The sequence below is a fragment of the Larimichthys crocea genome, chromosome XXII (assembly GCF_000972845.2).
Source record: "Larimichthys crocea isolate SSNF chromosome XXII, L_crocea_2.0, whole genome shotgun sequence".
Lineage (NCBI taxonomy): Eukaryota > Metazoa > Chordata > Actinopteri > Sciaenidae > Larimichthys > Larimichthys crocea.
Window position 1 is genome coordinate 761,876 of NC_040032.1, and position 26,204 is coordinate 788,079.

General features: G+C 39.0%; 4 protein-coding genes across 4 annotated transcripts; 2 read left to right on the forward strand and 2 right to left on the reverse strand.

The window, feature by feature from the left end:
- Positions 1 to 7,197: 7,197 nt before the first annotated feature.
- cldn3c (claudin 3c) lies at positions 7,198 to 9,114 on the reverse strand. The gene has a single exon (XM_010739492.3). The coding sequence runs from the start codon at positions 8,883 to 8,885 to the stop codon at positions 8,235 to 8,237; it is 651 nt and encodes a 216-aa protein (XP_010737794.1). The 5' UTR covers positions 8,886 to 9,114; the 3' UTR covers positions 7,198 to 8,234.
- Positions 9,115 to 11,551: 2,437 nt separating this feature from the next.
- On the reverse strand, positions 11,552 to 13,320 carry cldn3d (claudin 3d). Its single transcript, XM_010739493.3, has one exon. It carries the CDS (start codon positions 13,046 to 13,048, stop codon positions 12,377 to 12,379), a length of 672 nt encoding a protein of 223 aa, XP_010737795.1. The 5' UTR covers positions 13,049 to 13,320; the 3' UTR covers positions 11,552 to 12,376.
- A 7,879-nt stretch (positions 13,321 to 21,199) lies between these two features.
- On the forward strand, positions 21,200 to 22,183 carry LOC104925792 (claudin-4). Its single transcript, XM_010739494.2, has one exon. The coding sequence runs from the start codon at positions 21,348 to 21,350 to the stop codon at positions 21,990 to 21,992; it is 645 nt and encodes a 214-aa protein (XP_010737796.1). The 5' UTR covers positions 21,200 to 21,347; the 3' UTR covers positions 21,993 to 22,183.
- Positions 22,184 to 23,201: 1,018 nt separating this feature from the next.
- LOC104925793 (claudin-4) lies at positions 23,202 to 24,612 on the forward strand. The gene has a single exon (XM_010739495.3). It carries the CDS (start codon positions 23,465 to 23,467, stop codon positions 24,098 to 24,100), a length of 636 nt encoding a protein of 211 aa, XP_010737797.2. The 5' UTR covers positions 23,202 to 23,464; the 3' UTR covers positions 24,101 to 24,612.
- The last annotated feature ends 1,592 nt before the right edge of the window (positions 24,613 to 26,204 follow it).

The following is a 26,204-nucleotide window of genomic DNA, read 5'->3' on the forward strand; positions in this document are numbered from 1 at the left end:
AATATTATGAAAATAAGTGTTTTACAGGTGTTTTACAAATTAGTATTGCACAAAAAATATCCACCCATATTCATAAATGTGTATTGTGTTTTATTATTTTTCTGTATTTACTCTGCTATAGTGCATCAGTGCTTTTTATTAAACAGCATTGTGCCTTGTGACAACACAGATTATTCCGGTGGATTGTTCTACACCTCATTAGACTTCATTGTTAAAGTTTGCAGGTTCACTTGTTCAAATTTAAATTTTAGTTATACGTTCTGATAACTAATATCCTCTCTCTCACTCTGTATCACTCTGTTTTGATTAGTCTAGTTGATTTTTGGCCTTGCATGTGCCCCCTGTCATGCACAGGATCATGAAAACAAATCATCAGTCTATAGGCCTGGAGAACCTGGCCTCCCTCGCTGTGTCACCAGACATTCATTGCTATGGGAGACGTGTCTGCTGGGACAAAGCATGCTGCAAACTGTCACCATAGTGATGGTGTGAGACAGAGGCCTGGGGGAGGACACGTTACAAACACAACTGACAGAAGAAAAGGGAATTGGCCAGCGATTGTGCATTTCTGTTGAGCACTGTATCTCAACAGTTACCTTTCTTAAACTAAGTATAAAAAACTGCCAGCACAGTTTCTGATGCTAACTGACTGACCTTCTTAAGTAATGAAATTATTTGAAATGTACTACCTTTGTTTAAAATGTACAAACAGAGATTGTCAGTGACAGTTGTAAAGAAAGGTTGATCTTCCATTCCACTTTAAAATGGACAGATGCTGCCCGTGGTTTTACTTCTTGACTGCCTAATGAAGCTACGTGTCCTGAAAGTTAACGTCAGCCCTTCTTTATGCTACACAGAGCACAGCAAATAAAGTTTGTTCTCATCCTGCTCTTTTCAAAGTGCCTGTACATGCACACACACTTTACATTAGTTTTTCAAACTATAGGAGAAACATCTGGAAGAATGTAAATTGATAGTATCTGCAGTTTTATTACCAAGCTAGATAGCGTAGTACACACTTACCAATAAATAATGTCACAGTATAACATACTGCATTTTAAGCTCCAATCCAAATTGACTTATCACAAGGGAAGAGATAATATACAAGGGGAGGAATAGTAGAGGCAGTGGGATAATTCAGTGTTTCTGATTGATGTGAAACAGGACTCTAAACTGTCACATGAAGCAAAATGTTATTTACAGTGAAAGGTTGGCTGCTGACACAAGTAACTGAATACATTTATTTTTACTATATACCATACTAACTATATATTTAGAGTACTATACTTACATTTTGAGGCACTTGCACTTCAATCCAATCCAATTTTATATAACTTTAGTAACCAGCTACTTGGCAGATTGAGATTAATAATACAAAACAGAATAAACAAATAATGTATGATGTATTGTTATAGATTAGGATAAGAATGTATTGATCCCCAGGGGTTAAATACACAAGCTATGGGACAGTATATAAAGGAATATACATACAACATACATGTTTATAAAATAATAGCTCTACAGATAAGAAAAGATAGAGTCATATATAACAGTGCAATAATATAATATAAAGTTTCTTAAGAGCATCATGAGTACTTTTACTTTTGGTACTTTTTGTAGTTTGATGTCAGTCCTTTTGTACTTTTACACTGAATACATTTATCCTGTGATATTGGTACTTAAGTAAAGAAGTAAGATGTGAGTACTTATTCCACTGCTGGCTCTCACATGATAATGCAGAGGTATGTTACATTTATTATTCTCTGAAGTGCTATGTGTAAACAGTACTTTGCTTTGTTGGCTCAGCTGACCGTGTGAAACAGGCAACACTGCGTGCAGTCGTCCAATAAACATTCTTTTAGTCTTTTAGTCATAGTCTTTTAGGGCAATGTGAAGACTATAGTATTTGATTAAATAAATATATCATGTGTGTCAACCTACGACTGTTAAATTTCATTTAGAACGACCTGCCGTAGTATCAGATATCTGCTGATTTACAATGCAAGAGACCTTAACTTCTGATTTCACTTATGCACTTTGACAGTTTGCAGTTTGACAGCTTTATAAATCTACAAATCTCTAACCACCTCATATATATATATATATATATATATATATATTTATTTATTTTTTAAAGAAATGTATTGGAAATATGCAATAGATTTATACATGTAATTAATAAAGAGAAATGTTTTGACATTTATTATGATAGTCACTCATGATGTATATGTACAGAATATTCATTTTCCACTCTTCTTACTGTTTCAACAAATTGCAAACTTTGTGTATTGTTGCTTTTTGTACCTCTATCCTCTGTCTGTGTTGTCTTTATAAAGTACATTGATACATATACTGTACATAAAAAAATGACGGGAAGCTCTTTCTCATACAGAGTTTGTTCAGAATCCTGATATCTGTATTTATTATTCATCGTTGTGACATAAATGGTGATACCAAATTATTTTCATCCAAGGAGTTGCAATTTTATTCTTTCAAAACATCTCCAATTTATCTGTGTTTACAGTTTTAAGCAGTGACGACTCATTACATCGTAAAACACAGCACAAAGCTCCCTGATAAGAACAGGATTATCAGGATTTTATGAGGGAGGACAGGAATGTTTGGGGAAAACACTGTCAGAAGTTAGAAAACAGAAGTCAGAATACTGTATGTATACTACAGACTGTTAACATCTAGGACAACATTTTGTTTATCTATAGCCTACCATCATCATTATGGTTCCCTTTGTTTTATTTGACATCTGTGGAACTTAGCTCAGGCTCATAGTTTTGGCTCGAGTACTAAGATTTATCTGATATTTATTGAATAGGTCTACTCTAACCTTTAAAAAACTTGTAAAAACCTTTCTGTTTCGAGAATGCTTCCCTGCCTAACAAAACTAACAACTATTCTGTGCTCCTTTACACCTTTCTCAGCTTATGTCCTCCTCTGTAAGTCGCTTTGGATAAAAGCATCTGCTAAATGCAATGTAATGTAATGTAATGTAATGTAATTTCATCCATAACTCTAATTCAGAAGTTTCTCATGGAAATATTCAATGTTCCACTCTTATCAATCACAGCACAAACCAACAAGCTCCTTCTAAATAAAGAATATGACCTGTATCCTGATGTGAAATTAGAGAATTTACAGCATTTATATAACAGATGCATACTCAGAATAACAGATTTATTGACTCATGCATGCAACACTTTATCTGCTTTACAAAACTTTACGGCCCATTAATCAGTGAAGTTAAAAAAATATCAGTGATAACTTGGGCTACTACTTTCTAGTGTCTCTATCAGGTACCTGTTGGACTTTGCTGTCTGGTCATCGTCTTGTTCGTCAGAAATATTCTACCTGTCAGCTTCACGTGTTCTTGCAGGAAGGAGAAGTTGACATTCAAATGTGCGATCAATGACATTTGTGCAGCCTAAAAGAACAATGGGTTTATTCTCTGTACTGCATTGTCGAAACAAAGAACTCTTCTTTTTTCCCCTGTCATGCTACTTTAGTTCTCACTTTCTCACACTGATTTATTTCTTCTTCTTCGTTCTTCATATTTTAGTTTTTGAATCTTTGCTACAGCACATTAAAAGCACCCTGTGGTGTTTTTGACCACTAGCTGTGCTATCGAGCAAATGTTTTTACGAATGTGTCCCCATTTTGTTTGTATCACGTGTACTTGGATTTAGCTTGAACTTTCCTGTGAACAATGAAGTGTCTCTGTTAGCACTGGTTTGCTACCATACAATAAACTGCCCTTGACTACCAATGACTATTTTCATTATTGATTTGATCTTTTTTTTCAGTTGTTGAATCTATACATTCTCAAACAATTGTCAAAAATGCCCATTCTAGTTTCCCAGGGCTCAGTCGACATCTTCAAATTACTTGTATTGTTTAACTTATTAGTGGTGGAATATAACTAGATACATTTAACTTTAGTTACTTTTGAGCAGCTGCTGTCGGCTCACTGTCTTTAAACCACAACCTGAATAGTCCTTTCCTCTCTTTGCTGTCTTTGCTGTTCTATGATAACATGTTTCTCAACCACTTTCACCACCATTTGTTTCACTCACGCTCTTCAGTGGTAAACCAATGTAGCATGAAGTGTAAAAATATTTTTGGGCCATTATGAAATTGTAGCAGGACAAATTAGACATTATTAGGTGATAACTGGTGATATCCCTGCAGTTGTGGTCTTGACCAGTGTCGAAACAAAATCCTGAGAACTCTGGGACAAGACAGAAAAATTAAGCAGCAGCCTCAAAATTCCTCCTTTAATACGGACAATATTAAATGTCCAGCTTCATAGCAGAAATAAACATGTTTATAGCCTGGTACAAAAAATGGTACATTTTTAATGTCCTCACCTTTTATAATTATATTAAGACTTAGACTTATGCAGAATAAACAGCATGACCATGGCTTTATTCAGCCTGCCACAGGTCCACCAACACCACATCTTTGACCATTTTTAAGCAGGCGGCAGAGGCTGGACTTCCAAGGTGGTGACAGCCAGAGTCACCACCCTGAACTTCAAAACAGCTCTTCAGAAACCTGTGGGTGACATCACGCATATGGCGTCAATGTTTCATACAGTCTGTGGTAAAAATGCAACCGAGACAGACTGATACTGATACTCAAGATACTGAATATTATTTCAAATAGAAAAGATGACAATTATGAACATGTACAACAACATATGAACATGTATATTCACAGGTAGTGTATTCTAATAGCAAAAAGATTGTCATACCTATTCTGGTGAATTGCTCAAATTCCACTTAGTGACCCCAGTCATGGTCCTCTGAGATTACAGTGGTATAACAAGGTGTGTGTGTGTGTGTGTGTGTGTGTGTGTGTGTGTGTGTGTGTGTGTGTGTGTGTGTGTGATTAAGTGTTTGGTAACATCTGGTGGTAGAGAACTGTTGATCGAGCAGTGAGGGTAGCTGGGGTGTTTCAAGGCTGTTAAAGCACCTTTGATTCTCTTTTCTACAGATAAAGCTGTAAAATGTTATGAGTCAGTGGTTCAAACCCCTCATGTGACTGTCCAACACATCCTGCCTCTGCATTAACCAGGATAATATTTATTATCTCAGTCCCATGTGTTAGTACATGCTTAGTACATGCTGTACCCTATCCAATGGAGACAAAACACATTGATGCTCTGAATATTATTCATTAACATTATTTGTTCACTGTCTATTCCATTTAAACAACCTATAAATACAAAGTTACATTTACATTAAACCGACACATCAGCAGTTCAACAAAGCTGCTGTCTTCTATTTTTTTCTGGAATGTTTTTCACTCTCATCCAAATCAAATCAAATCAAATCAAATCAAATCAAAAGTCACAAAGTACATTTGCCTCAGAGGGCTTTACAATCTGTACAGGGAGTGACACCCTCTGTCCTTAGACCCTCGGTTCGAGTGAGGAAAAACTTGCCCACAAAAAACCTTTAACAGGGAAAAAAGGTGGAAGAAACCTCAGGAAGAGCCACAGAGGAGGGATCCCTCTCCCAGGACGGACAGACGTGCAATGGATGTCACGTGTACAGAACAAATCTGTCTGAATGCGGCCTAATCATGTTGACCGCATCAGACCCTGATCAGTCAGTCATCCATTAGCTTGATAACCAAGTGACAACATGACAATAATGAAGCCAACACAAAAAGCTACACTGAGGCTGCCTACAAAATGAGTCAGTCTCCATAAGTCCCCATGTTAAAATGTCCAGCTTTACAGCAGAAATAAACATGTTTACGTTAAATAATAATATCACTGACAATCTCTATTTGTAAATAATGATTTACACATTCACATTAACTGCACAGAGGTTATGTTTCGTATGTAACACACCAAATTATATTAAGGCTTAAAGTTGAAGTAAGAGTGCTGCCACTTTGAGAGACAGATGCAGGTGCTGTCACATGTTGCTGGTTTCAACAACTAGAATTCCTTCAGCCAGCAGAGACCGGACTACCAAGATGGCGAGGACCAGAGCCACCACACTCTGAGCTTCACAGCAGCTCTACAGCAACCTGTAGAGACTCAAGGTAAATACTAAATATTCTGCTTGTGGCATTTTGTCAAAACTGTTGGGATGATTGTTGGAAAAGGTCACAGCTCAGGTGTCAGCATAATGTCCTTTAAATGTTCTTTCAAAAATAGAACAATAACAGTCTCATATTACTGGAGTATATAATATATAGTGTATAGTGTTTTTGAGGAGTTCTTGTCCCCTGTGTTGAAAAGGCTTGATATATATGATGGGGGCTCCTTCCTGTCTCTCATTCCACACTGCTTACTACAATGTTATTTTATTTCCAAAGACTTGAAATTATCTCATGACCCTCTGGGGAGGTTCCAACCCCCACGACTAGTTTAACAGACAATAAAGTCTTCTGTTATAACAGAAACACATGTAAAGAGTAGAGATACAAATCTGGGCAGACTGACTTTTATTTACAGGCCAAATAAATCAGTTGAGCCATTTTTAGATCCTGTTGCAGTTCAAACTTTCAGAAAGAGTATGTGGAGTCTAGTTGTTGTAGAACACAAGCAGGATAAATACAGGAAGCTCCAGTATGAGTCTCCTGTAACTGACAGAGCGGATCAACAAACTGCTGACGTCCTAAGGCTTTCACCTTTAAAGTACACCTGACTTGCTGAACAAGAGAAACACTCCGCCCCCCCAAAACACAGCGCTGACACAAAACTCAGCATTACTCTTTTTCCCCATTTTGTTTAACTTCCTCCTGAAATAGCACTGGAGCCACACTAATGGTCACTTCATATGTGTAATTCTTCTCTCCTATCTTTCTCCATGCTATAGCCAACAGGCAAAACAGCCCCCACCACACCTAAGCCCTATGTAGCTCTGACTGAACTGCCAGATGAGTTTACCTCAGTTGTACCGCCGGCTAAACAAAGAAACCCAACTCCCAAAGCCCAACCCGACTTTCAGCTTTTTTAACTATTTGCTTTGGACCATTCCCTGTTTGTTTTGGTAGCAACATTTTGGTTGCTTTGTGATGTCCCTCCTGTGTTTTCTTTGACATGCTACAAAAAGGATTAAATAGCACTTCTTGATTAAAGAGAAAAAATCCTTCATTTTTAATATGACGTTTATTAAAATCACCAAAACATTTTCAGTTCAAGCAGTAGTACAAAACATTTAACAAAGCATTTTATTTTTAAATCAGCTCTCTTAAACATTTAAACATCACTAAAGTAACAAACTGTGTTTAACTTTGAACACAAAGTCGTTTTTAAAAGAGATGGAGATGACTTATTAGAATATTTCTACACACAAAACACATCCTGCTGATCTAGAAACAAACATCCTACAACAGCCAGTCATACACATGCACACACACACACACACACACACACACACACACACACACATACTAAAGAGTTTCTTTGGCTCTTTGTTTGACATACAGAGGACCGTACAGGCTGTTGTTTCTGATATAAAATATACAAAAATGTTTGAAACTAAGACACAATACAAATCTATTTGAAACACAGACACATAAGAAATAATTTTCTATTACATAAATATAAAATAAAGTCACATGTGGACACATGCCAGCTGAAACAGTCTCTTCTCTGTCCTCAAACTGTGAAACTCTGAGGAGGCAGATAGAGTTGTTACCTAGGGCCATATCATGGATCCATCTTTAGTTTCAGTCTCAGCAGAAACTCTCCTAAGCAAATATTACATGCAAAGCACACACACACACACACACACACACACACACACACACACACTGAACAATCACACAACCAAATCCATGTAAAATGAGAGCAGGCTCTTCCTTGTCATTGTCAGTGAAATGACACACAGCATTTTAACGAAAAGTTTCAGTGTAACTTGAAACCAGCCACTAATGATAGAGAGCAACACACACGCACATGCATACAAGAAGCAGGTGTTCACATAAATTCACATAATGCCAGAGACGTTTACATAAAAGTCACTGACAAGCCACACTTGCTGGATTACAGTAAGGCGTTAGAAGGGGTTAAAAGGATGTCAGTGAATATCTGATGCAAAGTGAAGCAGAAAGATCAATATTTGTACACTCATCTTCATCTCGGAGTCTCTTTGTGGAGTTAACCCTATAGTTTCAGACAAATAAACAAGCAAAAAAACAACACAGACACAAAAAAACACTTCTGTGCAACAAACAATTCATCCAAAAGAATGATCCAATCAAACATAGTCTTTCCTGTCGTAGCCTGCACCTGCACTGGTGCTGCGCGGGGCGGAGTAGGCCATCCTGGGAGGCTTGTACTGCTTCTCTTTTGGCGGGCAGCTGCTGCACAACATGGCCCCACCAATCAGGAGCAGGGCGGCCGCTCCCCAGCCGATGTAGAGCGATGCCCCGATCTCCCTCTTCTGTGAGCTGACCACGAGTGGGTTGTAGAAATCCCTGACAAGCACGCTGGCAGACCAGGAGACAGGGATGAGGACCAAAAGGCCTGCGAGGATGAAGAAAATTCCAGCAATGATCATCACTTTGGCCTTGGATGGCTCGTCTTCGATGCAGTTTGTGCACTTGGCGCCGGTGATAGAGATCAGGACCCCCAGCACCCCGAGGATGATGGCGATGATCATCATTGCTCTGGAGGCCTGTAGCTCCTGAGGCAAAGCCAGCAATGAGTCGTAGACCTTGCACTGCATCTGGCCCGTGCTCTGGGTGACACAGTTCATCCACAAACCTTCCCAGATGGTCTGAGCCGTAATGATGTTGGCTCCGATGAAGGCCGACACCCTCCACATTGGCAGGGCACATGTCACTATCGCAATGATAAAGCCAATGACTCCTAGGGAAATGCCCACAATTTCCATGCCCATCGACATGCTGGCTCTTTGTCTGATGACAGAACAAAAATTTAAATAGTGATTTTCCAACTAACAAAGCTCCCTCTCAGGTCGCAGTGAAGAGTCTCCTCCACTGTTGTTCAGGTGTCCTTTGAAAAGTGTGAGCACCTGTAAGCGGGTGTGATGTAGCTCTGAGATGCTGCCACGGAAACAAAAGAGCCTTTATACCTCAGGGGAGCAAGGAGGAGTCCCCTGGTGATGTCGTCAACAGGAGGCCGTCTACACAAAAAAGGGAAAAAAAAGCCACCACCTGTGCACATACAGTGGAGGAGGGGAGCTGGAGGCAGGGCAGGTGAAGAAGGATGTGATGGAGGGAGGGTGTGTGTGTACCTATGTGTGTGTTTGGTGGGGGTTGGTCACAGGTGAGATGGCTGCCTCTTGACTACCAAAATCAACACTTCAGAAAAAAAGCACTTCACCTGCTGTGTTCTACCTGATGTGGGAGATTAAAGTGTGATGAATAGATCCACACTGAAAGTGAAAAGAAGTGTAAACATGAGGACTGATCTGATAAATCACTGATAATCTTTGTGGAGAAAGAAGAAGAAGTTCTGTTTTAAACAGACTACATCAGAAAACAACAAGCATGTAGTTCCTTAAACATAAATGCTGACCTGCATGCATGAAGTATCAGAGAACAGAGAAGTAGCTTTAGCCTCTGGTTACTCAGAAAGTTTGTTGAGAGTAAGCATAGAAACACACACACACACACACACACACACACACACACACACACACACACACACACACACACACACACACACACACACACACACACACACATACCAACCATCCCTCTGATACTACTGGTCTTTTGTTACTTCCTGGTACCAGTCGTGTGAGTTTCCGAAGCAGTCAGGATTCAGTGTTAAGAAAACAATCCCGAAACTCAGCTGGAAACCGGAATAACTGCACCCAGAGTAAATATGTGTGGAGAGAAAACATAATAGGCTGATTCTTGGACACCTTTAGCATACAGACAGCTGATCTTCTCAGTATCGGTTAAACTCTTTACTCTGATCAAACATTTTCCATGTGACACCCGTGGTAGAGTATATTGTCACATGACGGGTAGACATAGAAAAAAAATAAATACATTATTTTATTATTATTTATTTCTTTATTATTTTTTTTTTTAAATTAAATAGCAAAACATTTGTTGTGTTTTAAAGTTTCTTTAAGACTTTCAGGAGAGTGTAATTTCTATAAATAGATTCAATTTGAGTTAAGGAACCAGACTCATAATAGCAAATATAAAAAAAAACAACATTTTATTTGTTAATGCTTGATATTACAAGTGCACCATTTTCTAATAATTAGCTACAAAATGACCAAAAAGAGAAATAATAAAAAAAAAATATTTTAAAAAGATCCATCTAAACCAAAGTAAATATTATTCATTATTTATTTATTATTGTCAACTTTATTCTCCATACATGTTCTGTTACCTATGGACAGATCTCCATTCCAATAATTAGTACTAATTTAGGCCTTGCTAGGAAGTGTCTTGGAATTAGAATAGACCCAATTCTCCACACAGTGATATATTTCAAGGTGCTACGATTGCTCATCATGTATACATTTGAACAACAGGCTGCAGGATCTGATGCTTTTGTCATACACGCAAACACACTCAAAGAAATGTCTCCACATGTCCTCTCATTACACGTGTGGAGCCCAAAACAGTTCTCACAAAGATATGAAAACACACATAAACAAACCTGACAGGGAGGCTTTGTATGAGAGCAACTTTACTGGTCAGTTTCTTGTGTTTATGTAACAACGTCAGGCGATGCATCGCTGAGATAACGGTCATAATCTGTAGACTATCTATATCAGTGTACTTGTGCTGACCAGCTGCTTTTGTTACCAAAACACTCAGAAAAATGAGCCGTTATTATCACAAATGATGGTGTCAACAGTGGTTAAAAGTAACTAAGTACATTAACTCTAAGTAGTATTCTGAAAGCCTTCTGCATAATGAGTACTTTTTCATGCGTTGGTATGTGTTGCTTTGTTTCTTTTTATTTATTTATTTATTTTACTAATCCTTCCTCCACTACTGGGTGTTACTATTTGTTTAAAAAAATTAATTGAAGGATTATTTCCTGGTTGTGTTTTGTTCAGTGTTTTTCCAGAGTGGTCGAAATAGGTCATGTAGTAACGTTCCTGGTGCGTCAGTATACCTGAGCACGCCTGCTGAAACACAGAGGGGAAATTTGACTATTCAAAACAGGAAAAAGTTGGTATCTGTTGGTCAGACACTGAGTCAGACACAAAACAGAAGGGACTTCCCTTCACATCAGACTTCTGTTCAGCAGAATCAGAACTGACACATGAAACTCTGATGTAAACAGCAGCAGCACCCATTTTCATGCTGGAACAAATAAAGAACAGATTACAGATGAAATGAATGACTTTATATTCATTGTGGTCATTTGTATGTTCACTTCTATTTTACAATGTAAAGAATCTTATGAGGCTCTTCTCTCGTGCCCAGTATAAAAACATTTAATGATCATCCTAATCAGTCTTAAATCTAACCAGGATGAATTAGGCCCACATAATACTTCTTCATAATCTTTATTCATTTATTTTGTATTATCATATATTATGTCAATCATTTCAGTGGATCTAAAAACAAAACAGTTGTATTCAAAAAATAATATCCACTTGATACATTTGTGTAAAACACAGACAAAGTTATATAAAAGCATCGACCTTTGTAGAAAAACACATCATGCACATGAGAGAAATGTGATAGTGATGAAAAATCACTCATAAATGACTCTGTTACTTTTTATATATTCCCGTCATTGTTCATTCCCTCATTCCACACTGACCTTGCTTTGGAGCCCAAAGTGAGCTAGATTTTGTGTGACTCAGCCTATGTCTGTGTTTTGAAATAATAGCAAGAAAAAAACTATTATTTCCCCAGATTAAAAAGAAAAAACATTTCAAACTCAATATAGTCAAAACAGTCACAAGAGTATCCCTATTTGCTTTCCATTGCTGACAGTATGATACCTGATATAACATGTACAAACTCATCAGCACAATGAGGAACATTCACACTGTAAAGCACAAATAATAAATATATATGGGATGAAGTCTGAACTGAGCGCATAGACCAAATGTTTGAACTTGTTTGGTCACACCTTGAATTTGATCTTATTCTCTGCTTGCTGTAGTAATTAGTAAAGTAAGTGAACAGGACCATCAAATCTGTTTCCAAATCTATTTTCCCAAAGTATCAAAAAACCTTACACATTTAGGTCCAAAATATCCACAAAAACCTAAAACATGGTTTGGCTCTTTAACCATTTTCTAGTGACCAATCCAGTTTCCAGTTAAACCAGTGTGATTATTATTTTGCTATCTTTCTGTACACATTTCAAGAAAATGTACAAATAAGATGATAATAATCTGAAAACAGTAATAGTGTTCTTCCTGATCTCTCCGGTCTTCCTTCACACGTAGTCCCTCCTAGTGTACGAGCTTTGAGCGGTGGACCTTGGTGCGGCGGAGTATGCTATACGACTCTGGGGGTGCACGCTGTATCTTATTGGTTTCTCTTCCTCGGGAGGACAGCTGCAACAGAGGATGGACCCCCCAAAAAGCAGCAGAGCTGCAGCAGCCCAACCCAGGTACAACGCCGCCCCAATCTCCATCTTCTGACCAGAGGGGATGAGTGGACTGTAAAACTCAATTATGATGGTGTGTGCTGACCAGGAAACGGGTACCAGCTGGGCCAGAGCTGCTGTGATGAACGCCCCGCCTGAGGAGGCCATCACCCTGGCTTTAATCCTGTCATCCTCGATGCAGTTGGTGCATTTTGCCCCCACCATAGAGATGAGCAGAGCTACTATACCCACGATGATGGTGGCAATGGTAAGCGCCCTGGCAGCCTGTAGGTCCTGAGGCAAAGCCAGCATAGAGTCGTAGACCTTACACTGCATCTGGCCCGTGCTCTGGAACACACAGTTCATCCACAGTCCCTCCCAGTACACCTGAGCTGTGACAATGTTGGCGCCAATGAAGGCAGAAACCCTCCACATAGGCAAGGCGCAGCTGATCACACTCAGCACCCAGCCGAGTGCTGACAGAGTGACGCCAGCCAGTTCAAGTCCAAGAGACACCATTGTACACCCAGACAAGAGTCCCCCCTTTGGATCAGATCCTCTTGATTCCTCTTTTTTTAATTCTCTTTCTTCCGGGTGTCCTTGTTTCCCTCCCCTCTTATTTTCTGACAAATTCTCGATATCTGCTCCTTCTTTGTTGACCCTTCTTCCCACCTGGTGCGCCTCCTCCTCAAGCTGTCACTCCTGCACCTGCCGCTGAATCCAGTAGTGTTGATTTTTCACGGCGTGCTTCCTCCTCTCTGCTTGTAGGTGCTCACTGAGATGATTTTTCTTGTGTTCTGCTGCACGTAAGGATTCGATGACCCTTATCTGTGCATCGTTTTATTGCCAAGTGGTCAGGAACCTCCTAAGAAATGACATCACTTGCTAAACCAAGCCAATCAGGTTAGCTCTGGGCATTGGCCTCATTTACCACCTGGGTGTGTTGTGTGTGTCGTTCAAAAGAAGAATATTTTTATGGCTTAACCTTTTGCCCATGGTAGCTCTGGGTGTGTTTGCTTTATTACTGTCAGTAGGTAATGAGTGGCCAAGGCACAAGTTATGTGGTTGATAGGTGACCATATGAAACTGTAAGAGATACCCAAACATGTTTATTGTAGATGTGTGTGTATTTATCCAGTATGTGTGTTTTCATAGAGTAGCATTGTGTTTGAAAGAATCAGAGGAAGAGAGAAAGAAAAGTTGAGCGCATGAAATCTTTGCAGGCTTTCTCCGTTCTGATTCTTTTAGTTTTGTTGTGCTGTGTCATGTTTTTATAGTCCTGACTGAACCATGATGTTACAGTTTTTATAGCAGAAACTTGTACCGTCTACACTGGGTCACACAGTCTATGGGCAATCGTACAATAAAATTGGAGTTAATGAAAAACTAGAAATGCTAATATATTTTCTAAATATATCTATACAGCCTTTGCGAACCAACTGAACTTGAGTAAACAATTCATGTTTAAAAGCTAAACTGAAACATGAGTCCAATGAGAAAAAGAAAAAATAGAGTGTTTTGTTTGCCGCACACAGCACCAGGTCACAGATATACTGTATAGGTAATCTTAGCAAACATTATTCACAGCGGAGTAAAAAAAAAATATTTTTGGGGACTATTTCCAGCTGTGGATTTATACACATTTGGTGCACTGTGAATATTTACAGCAGCACAACGGTGTATATGGGATTGAATCAAAATGACCGCAGTGCATATCTTTCTTGTAATACAGAAACATGTTTTTACTAGAACTTGGGGAACAAGCGACAACGGCTCTGGCACTGAGGAAAAATCTATATCAGGGTTTGGATACACAGACAATACTTAATGACTCCTCTTAAGTTATGAATGACCCTTGGAAATTAGATAATAGTGACACAGATTCTGTGTGGCTCCATTTGCTGTATGTCTACATAGATTTGCACAATGCCACTATCAGACTCTGACACCCTGTTATCTTGTGTGCGTGTACACATTACCACACTTCAATATTAGTTAAATACGATTGCAATAGTAGCCCAGTAACTATGATAAGATAAAGCCTTATAAAGGGGAGTTATCATAGAATTAAGGAAGGAAACAAACTATTAACAATTCAAATCATATCTGCCAGTCATTGTTATCAAGTTATTCTTTGTTTGCTTGCTTAAACAAGTAATATTTGAGTTTCAAGTGAAACACTGTTGTGTTCATTCGACCACTTCTTTTACCTCTTTTTCGGTTCTATTTCATTTGCTGCTAAATGTTCCACTACATAGAAAAAGTGCTATCATTACCATAACAATCAGGGGAAATGTAACTTCCTGATAACATTATTTTCTTGGTCATTTTCAGGGGTAGACTACTGGTTGGAGAAAGCTATGTCAATCTCTTCCATGCATGTTGAAGATATACTCCCATTTTTGATCCAACCTACAAAGCTCTAATTGGTTCATTTATGTGTATAACTGTTTCCAAGAAGACAAGACTGCCGTGTGTGACTGACTATTGGCCAGTGGCACTCGTCTTTGTAGTGATAAAGTGCTTTGAGTTGGTCAAGGATGCCATCTGCTCTTCACCCACACATTGAACTTACTACAGTTTGATTACTGTTCCAACTGATCAACAGAAGATGCCGTAGCACTTCTTTTAAGGACCTTGGTGTCCACATCATCGTCTGTGCATGTGGAAATGTTCAAAGGAGAACATACTGGCTGTGGCATTGCTGTCAAGAGGCCAGTATTTCAATTTAGCATGTTTTTCTGATAACATACTGTAGGAAGGTAGTTTTAAGATTTAATAGAGTAAATATGTTACATATTATTCCTTTAAAGTAAACTGAACTATATTACACTATACAACATACTACATTCACTACATATTTGGAGCCTGTGGAGCCTAGATTAACTGCTGAACATGAACAGTTCCTAATAAATTCCTTATAAACTCCATATAACCTTTTTTTCCGTTTGTGCAGTTAGGGGAGTTTCACTGGTCAGCTATCTCTCACAGCAGCTGATTGAGTGAGTTTCAGTTAGCACAAGGATTATTCATTTCCCTGCCGGTCCCTTGCGTGCACTGTTGTGTTTGTGAATGTGTGAGCTCTTCCGCCTTTCCAGCTGCAGAGAGAAACACACAAATGATCTATCATCAAATCCAACTGGCCTGTGGAGATGGTATTTCACCATACTGTATGAATAACTGGCTTTATCGGTTTGGTTGACTGCCAAGGAAGATTCAGATAACGTACTGTATGTGCGTCTGCAGCCAACATGCTGATCACAGTAACCTAGATACAGGATGGAACATACTTGTATAAATATCCATACTGTCCTGCTGGAACAGATGTACAGTAGAAAGCTCAAGTGAAGGAACAAGACATGTAGAAATATAAGTATGTGTAATTTGTGGTTTGTGTTCATAGCCTCACATCCTCAGTATTCCAAATGTAAATAGGTCAAGCTTCAGGAGAGTGAAGCATTTGCCTCAATCCAAAAAGGTGACAGGGGACAAAATCTGCACTTATATGGTGCATTATTTACTCAGCATGAACGCAAAGCTGTGTCACTTTTAAGCTCATGTTAAAGCTGGAAGTCATTACTGAACCAGCTCAGGTGTAAATTGTAAATGTAAAATTATGTTTTCATACTTTATCTGCAGCATTATTAATAGAGCAAATACCTGTGCACAGAAAACTAAAGAGAGGTCAGGTCAAGGTTTAACCACAAGACCACGAGCCAGCTGCAATTAAACTCTATTATGAAGCAGGTCACTGAAAAAAGAAACGAATATGAACTAGGTAAAACTTCCTACCTCAAATGACACCAATAACTTCACTCATTTCTAATTTCAAATTTATGTCACTGTTAGTGACACACACAATCTTTGGTCTTATCTTGGTCTCGGTTTAGGTGGTTTTGACGACAACACTGCTTTAGTCAAAACATGCTGTTGACAGAAAGTGAAAAACTTCCATACATTTTGGAAATCTGTATGCTTTGCGTGTTGAAAAATGTTATCTTGCCCCTCATGGGGCAGATGCTCTACCAACTGAGCTAATAGAGACACTTCTCATATTACATTTCTGCTTTATTCTGTTAATAGAGGATCTTATATTTTGCACTCCGAGCTAATATAAGATGGACACACTTTACTTCCTCACATTAATACATGAAAAAAACGGACAAGAATGAAACCATAGAAACTGAAAATCTTAAACTGTCTATCAAGATGAGTTGGTGGCAGTATAATGCAATAGAAACTAATGGCCTGAGACAACCTCATAAATCTCGTTTTTTTTTGGTTCAGAATCGCTCTTTGAACACCAGGTGTTGCCACACTTTCACACCCACCTGAGTCTTTCTTTCTCTTTGTGTATAAAGCTCCAGATAAATAAAACTCAGTGTGGTTGCTGCCTCCCTTTGGTCATTTAGAGAACAGCAGACAGAAAAGCCAAACTTCAGAGAGTTCAACATTTTTTTTCATGTCAGGGTTACAACATTGCAAGGGGACCTGTCAAATACGTCGTATGTCATAGCACTTGGACTTACACTGACTCCTCTTTGTAGACCTAACATCAGTTTCACATAAATCAAATACAGGCTCTTTTCCTGTGATCTTTTCTGAACAAAAAACGTATGTTCACACTCACAATAAGCCTTCAGTATGAATCACAGAGCACACACAGACAGAACATAAGAGAGCTCAAAACTGATTTCGGCCTTTATCTCACATGACCTCGTCATTTTTTACTTTCCAGAGTATTCCTGTTTGTTCTTTTGAGAAATGGAATTCTACTTCTTCACTGTAACAAACTGGCTTCAGTCACATTTTCCCAGTGCATGCACACGATGTCATTACGTAACCTCAGAGAGCGTTCTTTATCATGTTGGTGTGTCTAAATTCTTGTGGGAGGACGTGTGTTATTTCAGTGTGAGGTCACATGCCGGCAATGTGTCTCCTCATTAAAACATTTGAATTGTGTACACATGTGGCAAAGTGTGAGTGAGCCTCTGTGGTTGGTACAGACTGAGCTGCTTTACCACTGTAACACTGAATACAGCTATACTGAAGCACATTATTAATCCTGATGATTCTTTCTACACAGAAACATCTTGAACACATGATGTGTGGATGTTGTGAACATGTAGAGGCACTCACAGTATCTTCAAGTATGTTCTTGCTGTTTTCTGAAGCAACATGTTGTTGATGTTGTTTTTCTAGTTTTACATACAGTTTAAGTTTCACATAAGGCCAACCTCTGGCCTGAGGGCTGTAAGTTTATCACATTTTTTCATTTTCAGCTGCTGGAATTAATGTTTATTATGTGTAAGTCGCTTTGGATAAAAGCGTCTGCTAAATGCAATGTAATGTAATAATGTAATGTTTTAGAGGAAATCAATGTGTTTGACTAATAATGTAATACATGAAGTGCAAGTAAAATATGGCTAGATAACTACAAGAGGTCATATTCAGACAAGGCCCCCCATATCTTTAAAATGAATAGTTACAATTAGCCTGCAAAATCTTGTTTTCTCAGTACAATTTCCTCCCCAGTCTTTTACAGTACTCATTTAATTTACAAGCAAGCTGCAAAACCAGATCATGGTTTATGGCTGGCTGTGGTGAAAGCATCAGTACCACACATGCTCTCATATGTTTGACATTTTAACATATTTCAGATGAACAATGTCAGCTCCATCAGTCAACTCCGTCAGAGTCAACTCCATCAGAGTCAACTCCGTCAGAGTCAACTCCGTCAGTCAACTCCGCCAGAGTCAACTCCGTCAGAGTCAACTCCGTCAGAGTCAACTCTGTCAGTCAACTCCGTCAGAGTCAACTCCGCCAGAGTCAACTCCGTCAGTCAACTCCATCAGAGTCAACTCCGTCAGAGTCAACTCCGTCAGTCAACTCCGCCAGAGTCAACTCCGTCAGTCAACTCCGCCAGAGTCAAGTCCGTCAGTCAACTCCGTCAGTCAACTCCGTCAGAGTCAACTCTGTCAGTCAACTCCGTCAGTCAACTCCGTCAGAGTCAACTCTGTCAGTCAACTCCGTCAGTCAACTCTGTCAGAGTCAACTCCATCAGAGTCAACTCCGTCAGAGTCAACTCCGTCAGTCAACTCCGCCAGAGTCAACTCAACAGTAAGCTGACGGAGTTGACAAATCCACCAATAACCGCTTAATGTGCTAATATTGTACTATTTTCAAACATTATAAGGAACAGAATGTTATTTTAGGGTTTTATCTGCACAATAATGTAGACATATAGTATGCAATTACATTATTTTTTAACAATATACTTATGATGGGCAGGCTGTGGTCTGCTTATTGAATCATTTTCTTTTATCTGCTTATTATTGAATAACTTTCCAGCATATGTGTTATATGAAGCACTTGTCTACATGATTGATTGATTGATTGATTGATGTAAAAGCTTAAAGGTGCAGTGTGTAGTTTTTACTATTGAAAATATACACACTGGCTTCTTATAGAGCGGGGAAGAAGTTCAATACTGCTTTTTCAAATCCGGTTTACTTGGACCATCAGACCAAAAGTGCACCTGTGGTAATTTTGTCTTGATCTATTTTAAGACAGGATCCATAGCTACGTGTCCAGAATGCCACAGCATCCTGTCTCTTTGACTCGGACTGTGTGCAAAACCCTGCCTTTCCATCGTCATTAGTGTAATACATTCCAGTAAAGTGTTATCTGTGGCAGATTTGTCCAAAACAGACACATCTTCCAATCAGATGTTAGATACCGTGACATAATAGAAGGGCTTCAGAGCACAGAATGAAGTGAAGCTCAGCTTTGCAGTGGGGTTCCTAGAGGAAATCAATCAATGTGGAATGTGGAATTTGATCATTGAGTCTGTCAGTATTATTCTCTGCTACTTCTTATCAGTTAACTCAGTTTTCACACATGCAGAGTTCAGGAAGAAATCCTGAACATCTTGTGTTATACTCTTAGAATATTGTAATGGCTGTCTTATCTCCCACTACCTCCACTGGAAATTGATTTTGTCTGCACAAGCCAGTGTGTAGATGTTTGGGTGTAGGAACACACACTGCACCTTTAAGAGTCAACTCCGTCAGATCTTCATCAGCACAGCATGTTTTTGTAATTCTTTCTTCAGTTTTTGTTGTTTAAGTAATAAAGGATCATCAGATCTACATCCTCTTATTCACTTAAGGATTTTTTTAGTGGCAAAATAAAAGATAAAGTTTGAAAATGCAATTTTTTAGAAATCTGTGTATTCATAACAGTGTGAAATTAAGCCTTTAGTTTATATATTATATTTTATTGCATATCAAAGTAACTAAACCCTATTATAACATACATCAGAAATTAAGATTCTTGTTGGGCTATTATAATTATATAATTATATACTTTTAATGTGTCTGACGAAGTTGACAAAAATCAAGTTTTTAAGGTAAACATGTGAATTTGTTAAAAATGTTTTTTAACCTCCAGCCTGCACCTTTACATGGTCAAATAGCACAGATCTTTATCTACATGAATATATAACTCTAATCAATATTGTGTAAATTTAAAAAAAAAAGTTTTTCAGAAAGTGTTTCGTCCCAACTTTCAAGAATCTGAATTATCTAAAAAGTAAAGTATTAATATTTATATGTATATATAAATAAATATAAATATATGTACAATGAGCTGCACAGGAAGAAATTCATTTGCCAGGTAATGTGCACAGTCTCAGTCTCACAGAATATTTTAAATGTAAAAGATATTTATCAAAACATGGAAGTCCAAAAGATGTGAAATAAAAGCTGTGTGTTAATATAATGCATAGATTCAGTAGCTCTTATGTTTATGTAACGTGTATGACAGTGAGTTGTTTTTGTGCTGTGAGGTTTTGCAGCCTCCTGTCAGAGGGGAGTGCCTCCGCAATGTGACTATGTGGTTTAACAAACAAGTTTTGCGAGGCAACATGTTACAGAAAATTACTCTCCACTGACCAGCAAGACCATTAAGTTCCTCTTGAACTAGAATCAAGTACTTAAACATTGCCCTAGTATAGTAAGGTAGTGTACCTTACTATCGTCTAGCTGCTACAATGTTCCTCACTGGATATTGCTGGAAAACCAAATGAATTGAAAACACAATCTTTCTTTAACTAAGTGCTTCTGTTGCTCAACTGATCGAGCTGGGTCTTTGACAAAGATCATCTTACAGTTGACTGGGAACATTCTGGGCATCTAAATGTGACCGCAGCAGCATGTCATCCATAGTTTGTGAAGGTGTAAGACAGAAAAATCATTGAGCACAAGACCATATATGGTCAGTCTGAACTTTTTGTAAGAGCTATTGTCATTCAAAACAGACTGCGTCATCTCTCACTCCCCGCCCTCCTGCTGGTTCAGGTGAAACTGTGGGGGAGGGTTAATGGGGAGGGGAGATAAACAAACAAAAAAAGGTTGTCTTGCTATCAACTTTTCTTGAAAAGATGTTAGTTATATTGCTTTAAAATTGAGTGTTTTGTCATACATGTTTTTGCTTGATGCAAATCAGTTTCATATGTTTTGTTTTGTTACATGGACGGTTGGGGAAGTATTAACAGATTTGTGGAGTTTGGGGGTGGACCTAAAGAGCAGGGACTGATGAATGTGACCTGTTTTCCTCCATGGCTCCTCCTCTTCCAAAGACTAAATCATATGTATCTGCCCTCCTTTGAATACTCTCCCATTTAGCAAATGCACCTGTCGACCAGAGAACCTCCCTCCATCACAGAAGGAGACTCACTGCAAGACAGGAATTACAGCAAGAACCTACGACTGAGAAGAGGAAGAAGTTTAATTTGAAGAACAAATCCTCTGTCAAAATGGTGTCCGCTGGGTTACAAATGCTGGGTGCAGCTCTAGGGATCCTGGGCTGGATTGGTACCATCATTGTATGTGCCATTCCCATGTGGAAGGTCACTGCTTTTATTGGCAGCAACATCGTCACCTCTCAGACGTCCTGGGAAGGTATTTGGATGAGCTGTGTGGTCCAGAGCACAGGCCAGATGCAGTGTAAGGTCTACGACTCCATGCTGGCCCTCAGCTCTGACCTCCAGGCTGCCCGGGCCCTGACCATCGTCTCCATTGTGGTGGGCATCATGGCTATCCTGCTCTCTGTAGCCGGGGGGCAATGCACCAACTGCGTGGAGGATAAGTCAGCTAAGACGAAGGTGGGCATTGCAGCTGGAGTTATGTTCATCGTAGCTGGGGTCCTCTGCCTCATCCCTGTCTGCTGGACAGCCCACACTATCATCCGAGACTTCTACAACCCACTGCTGGTCAGTGCCCAGAAGAGAGAGCTGGGTGCAGCGCTCTACATCGGTTGGGGGGCAGCTGCCTTGATGCTGATCGGAGGGGGGATGCTCTGCTGCAACTGCCCCCCTAAGGATGAAGGCTCCTACACTGCGAGGTACAAACCTGCCAGATCTGATGCCTCAGCACCAGTATCCGGGAAAGACTATGTCTGAAACAGAACTACAACTCAGTAAATAGCTTTCACAAAAAAATGTTTACTGGGACAGATGAACTGTTGTACTGGGTCGTGAGTGTCGATATTTGGGGATTCTACTTGAGCAAAAAGTATTCCTGAGCTTTACTCTTCATGAGAGTGTTCAAAGGAAATCAGTAGCAGGAATGGAACCACACCCAAGGAGTAAATTTGTTTTTCTATTTTAACACGGCTATGTGTATATGTATGGTTGTCAATATGAATATTAGTCATTTGTAAAACCTTTCTTAGTCATATATACTATAATCTCTGTCTTATTTTGAAAATTCTGGATGTGGGTTGTCGTTATGAACCATTGTAATGAGATTCATGATGTGCCAGTTATACAGAAAATAAATATTTTGTTTACAAATCTGAGATGACTTGTGTTTCCTTTTTAATTTCACATGCATTCACACGGCAGCTGCGTTCAACACAATACATTCAGTGGTCTGAAAATGGAACAAAACAATTAAATCAAATACAATCACAGTCAACGTTTATTTTTGTATTGACAGTTTTTAATATGAATTCTTCTGCTCACTAGATCAATGATGCATACATGATTTTTCACCACTGCATTACAATTAAAACAAAGATTTTCTGTAAAAAGAAATACCCTCATAGCATTTGAGAAGCATCTATTGTCTGACTTTCTTGTAGATCAGGTTTAGGTGTGGCAGAAAAACAGCTTGCAGAGGCTAGAAACTGGTTTTTCCTCAAACTGTCAGCCTACAGGCAAACGTATTTGTACTCTATGTGGATTTACAGGAGTAATTGTTCGATTGACTAAACTCCCTTAATTAAACACAAACCAAAAGAGAGAACAGTTAACGCAGTACTTTGTGTGACATAGACAGGTAATCATTTTTAATTCTAATGTCAATGAAAGAAGTTAATAAAGGGTTAATTTTCTGTTTGAATGAAAGTTGGATTCCCTTTGAGGAAAATCCACTTCCTGTCCTGTTTTTAGCTGAATATCACCCACACTGTTTGTGTTTGCTCAAGGCTTGACCTGTGTGTGTGTGGGGGGGGGTTCTGTGTGTATCTTGTGTGTGTGTGAGTACAGGTGGGATCTTGAGCCATTGTTCCTAGTCTGAAAGCCTTGCTTGAGGTAACAAAGCTTGTATGAGTGGGAACAATGAACACAGAGAGAGAGAGAGAAAGAGAGAGAACAAGGGTTGTGGATATTAGGTCTCAGTTTTCCCCTTTTGTCTGGCAGCACAGAAACTCCACCCTGAAAGTTTGAACCACAATTGGAGGCAGTTTTATTCTCACAGTGGGACCTCAGAGCATCAGAGCACAGCACGAACTTCCTCAATTAGGTGTAAAAGTTGAGTGGGTTGTGTTTTATAAATTCGGTCCAATAGTCCGTGTGGCTAGAACATTTCCGTAAGAGTGACCTTTTCTTTCAGCTGGTAGAAGTTGACTCTTGGCTGCAGTGGTGTAACCATGGCTTCTCAGGGCCTCCAGATCATGGGTGTGCTGCTGGCCTTCATTGGCTGGTTGGGCACCATCATCACCTGCGCTATGCCCATGTGGAGAGTAACTGCTTTCGTTGGGGCGAACATCGTCACTGCTCAGGTGATTTGGGAGGGCTTATGGATGAACTGTGTGGTCCAGAGCACCGGCCAGATGCAGTGTAAGGTGTATGACTCCATGCTGGCTCTACCTCAAGACCTGCAGGCTGCCAGGGCCATGGTGATCATCTCTGTAATCGTCGGGGTGTTTGGCCTCCTCATGGCCGTGGTTGGAGGGAAGTGCACTAACTGCATGGAGGACGAAGTGGCCAAAGCCAAAGCCTGCATTGTGTCCGGAGTGATCTTTATAATAGCTGCCTTGCTGATCATGATCCCAGTGTCGTGGTCGGCTCACGCGGTGATCAGGGACTTTTATAACCCCCTGGTAGTCGCGTCTCAGCGGAGGGAGCTCGGGGCAGCACTTTATATTGGCTGGGGCTCTGCTGGACTGCTGCTGCTGGGAGGAGGCCTACTCTGCAACAACTGCCCACAGAAAGACAACAGACCCTACATACCTGCCAAATTTGCCCCTGCAAGAACCGTATCTTCAAATGTGGACTATGTGTGAGTGTTTGGACTGGAGCTGTCCCCAGATTTTTGTTAAATTTTGTTGCACAAAAGGATCAGTTCATTGAGGTGATTTCAAAGTGTTGCTCCTGACAAAAGCAAGAAATCTGTGTATTAGTTTGATTTAAAAAACTCTGCTCAGAAATCGAGTTACTTACTTAATAAATAAATCAGAGCACTGAAGTAACAAGAGAAGTAGTATCTGGTGGTGTGTTTGCTTGTGTGATCTTTTTTCAAATAAATATTTGCCTACTGTAAATCTAAGAGCTGAAAACCTGTAACATTTCTCTGGAACAATATTTTTTTAGGCATGAAATACTTACTGTAAGCTTTAATTAATGAAGACTCAGACAGAATGGAGTGATGTAATAAAAATAAAACTTAGTGTTTAGCCTGCTGCTCAGTCAGGTTGTGAAGCTTCTTTTAATATTGTGCTTGAAATCAAGTGTGAAGTTCATTTTAATCTCTTATATAATGATTTAATTACCACTGCTGGACTTACTTTTTCAAATGTCAGAAATAAAACTTGTTTGTTCATCCTGACTTTTCCTTTCTCACATTCACTCTGCATCTGCAGACATATGAAGAGAAATGCAACCGAACCTTTCAATTACCACTTGTGATAAAGCATCCAGGAATTCAGGGGAGTGGAGTCCTGGGAATTTACTGTATCTGCTTGGGATGTTTGCCATGCTGTAATCGAGTGCCCTTGTATTAAGACAGTAATTTACAGTTTCTGTCTTGAGTAAAATGGATGTCACTGGCAGAGACAACAATGCTCTGTGTGTACTTGGATTCATGTTGCTAAGGAACTGTTTTAGATCCCCAAAGAATGGATATTTACACTTTGCCCAGTAAGAGAACATCTGCCAAGTCTTGTCTGGTTGATATATCCTAAACCTCTTTCACAGTTTTCTTTTTGTTTACAGACATTTTTCAGTGAAACCAGTTTGACAAGAATAACAATACAACCCTGTAATTTCTCACCCTTCTGTCTGTTTCCATGTAGGCCACTCAGATGAGGTTGGATCAGTGGTGCAAGTATTCACATTTTTTACACTGTAAAAAAAATCACTCTAAATTATTACATTCTTTTTTTGCATACAAATCTGTTACATTATAGACTTGATCTGTAAATCTGTAAACAATGTAATTGTGAATGCTATTTTTAAGTATTATCCCATTAATGACAAATCAAAATTCTTCATTTTTGTACAGAATAATGACTACACTTATCCTAAATTCCATACAAATTACTTTTACGTTCATCTTAAATTCTGAATGCAATTTTAGCAAACTCAAACATAATAATAATACAAAACTGCACTGCTCCCTTGAGGTTGAAATTTTGTGGCATGTGGTGTCTCTGGCCACACCCAGTGAGTAAAAGGCATGCTAATGCAGGTGGTTGAGGTGGTCCAGGTGGTTGAGGTGGTCCAGGTGGTTCAGTGGGTTCTCTGGTTCAGTTCTTGGCTCCCTCTGTCAAGATGAATTGTCCGGTGGCTGTAATGTCACTGAAGGAATGTGTGTGGGTGATTGTGTCCAGTCTGTGTGAAAGTGTTTCACTTTACTGAAGGTGTTTGATCGTAATAAAATAAGTAAAAGTGTTTCTTTGAAAAACCTGTAAATGTATGCATTTCTTTAAATTAGATTTTACTTGGATTTTCTGTTTGGCATCCACTGCTGCCAGTCATTTAACAGTTTTTTATGACTATACACAAATATTTAGGCCACTTATGCATTTTAATTACATAGAAAATTTCCATCCATTTGAATTACGTAGGTGAAATATAAATTAACTAATAAACTTAATGTGAAGCAAATAATATTTATGTCATAGCACTAATAAACTTAAAATGACTGCATTAATTTTCAATGTTGGGTTTGGGTAAACAAATTGGCTTCATTAATGTTGAATGCATAAACCTGGTTACTACTACACTATTGTGTACAGTAGTTCAGGCACATTGAGTTTATTAGTACAATTACATATTACTTGCTTCACATTAATACCTTTTTTTGAGTGTAGGTAACAGTACCACAATGTAAAAATAGTTGAGTAAAATCCTGCATTAAAAGTGTTACTTAAAGAACACTGTCATATT

What these genes read in the sequence shown, in the direction of transcription:
- cldn3d (XM_010739493.3), bottom strand. Translation starts at nt 13,048, where the DNA reads ATGGTGTCTCTTGGACTTGAACTGGCTGGCGTCACTCTGTCAGCACTC.
- cldn3c (XM_010739492.3), bottom strand. Translation starts at nt 8,885, where the DNA reads ATGTCGATGGGCATGGAAATTGTGGGCATTTCCCTAGGAGTCATTGGC.
- LOC104925792 (XM_010739494.2), top strand. Translation starts at nt 21,348, where the DNA reads ATGGTGTCCGCTGGGTTACAAATGCTGGGTGCAGCTCTAGGGATCCTG.
- LOC104925793 (XM_010739495.3), top strand. Translation starts at nt 23,465, where the DNA reads ATGGCTTCTCAGGGCCTCCAGATCATGGGTGTGCTGCTGGCCTTCATT.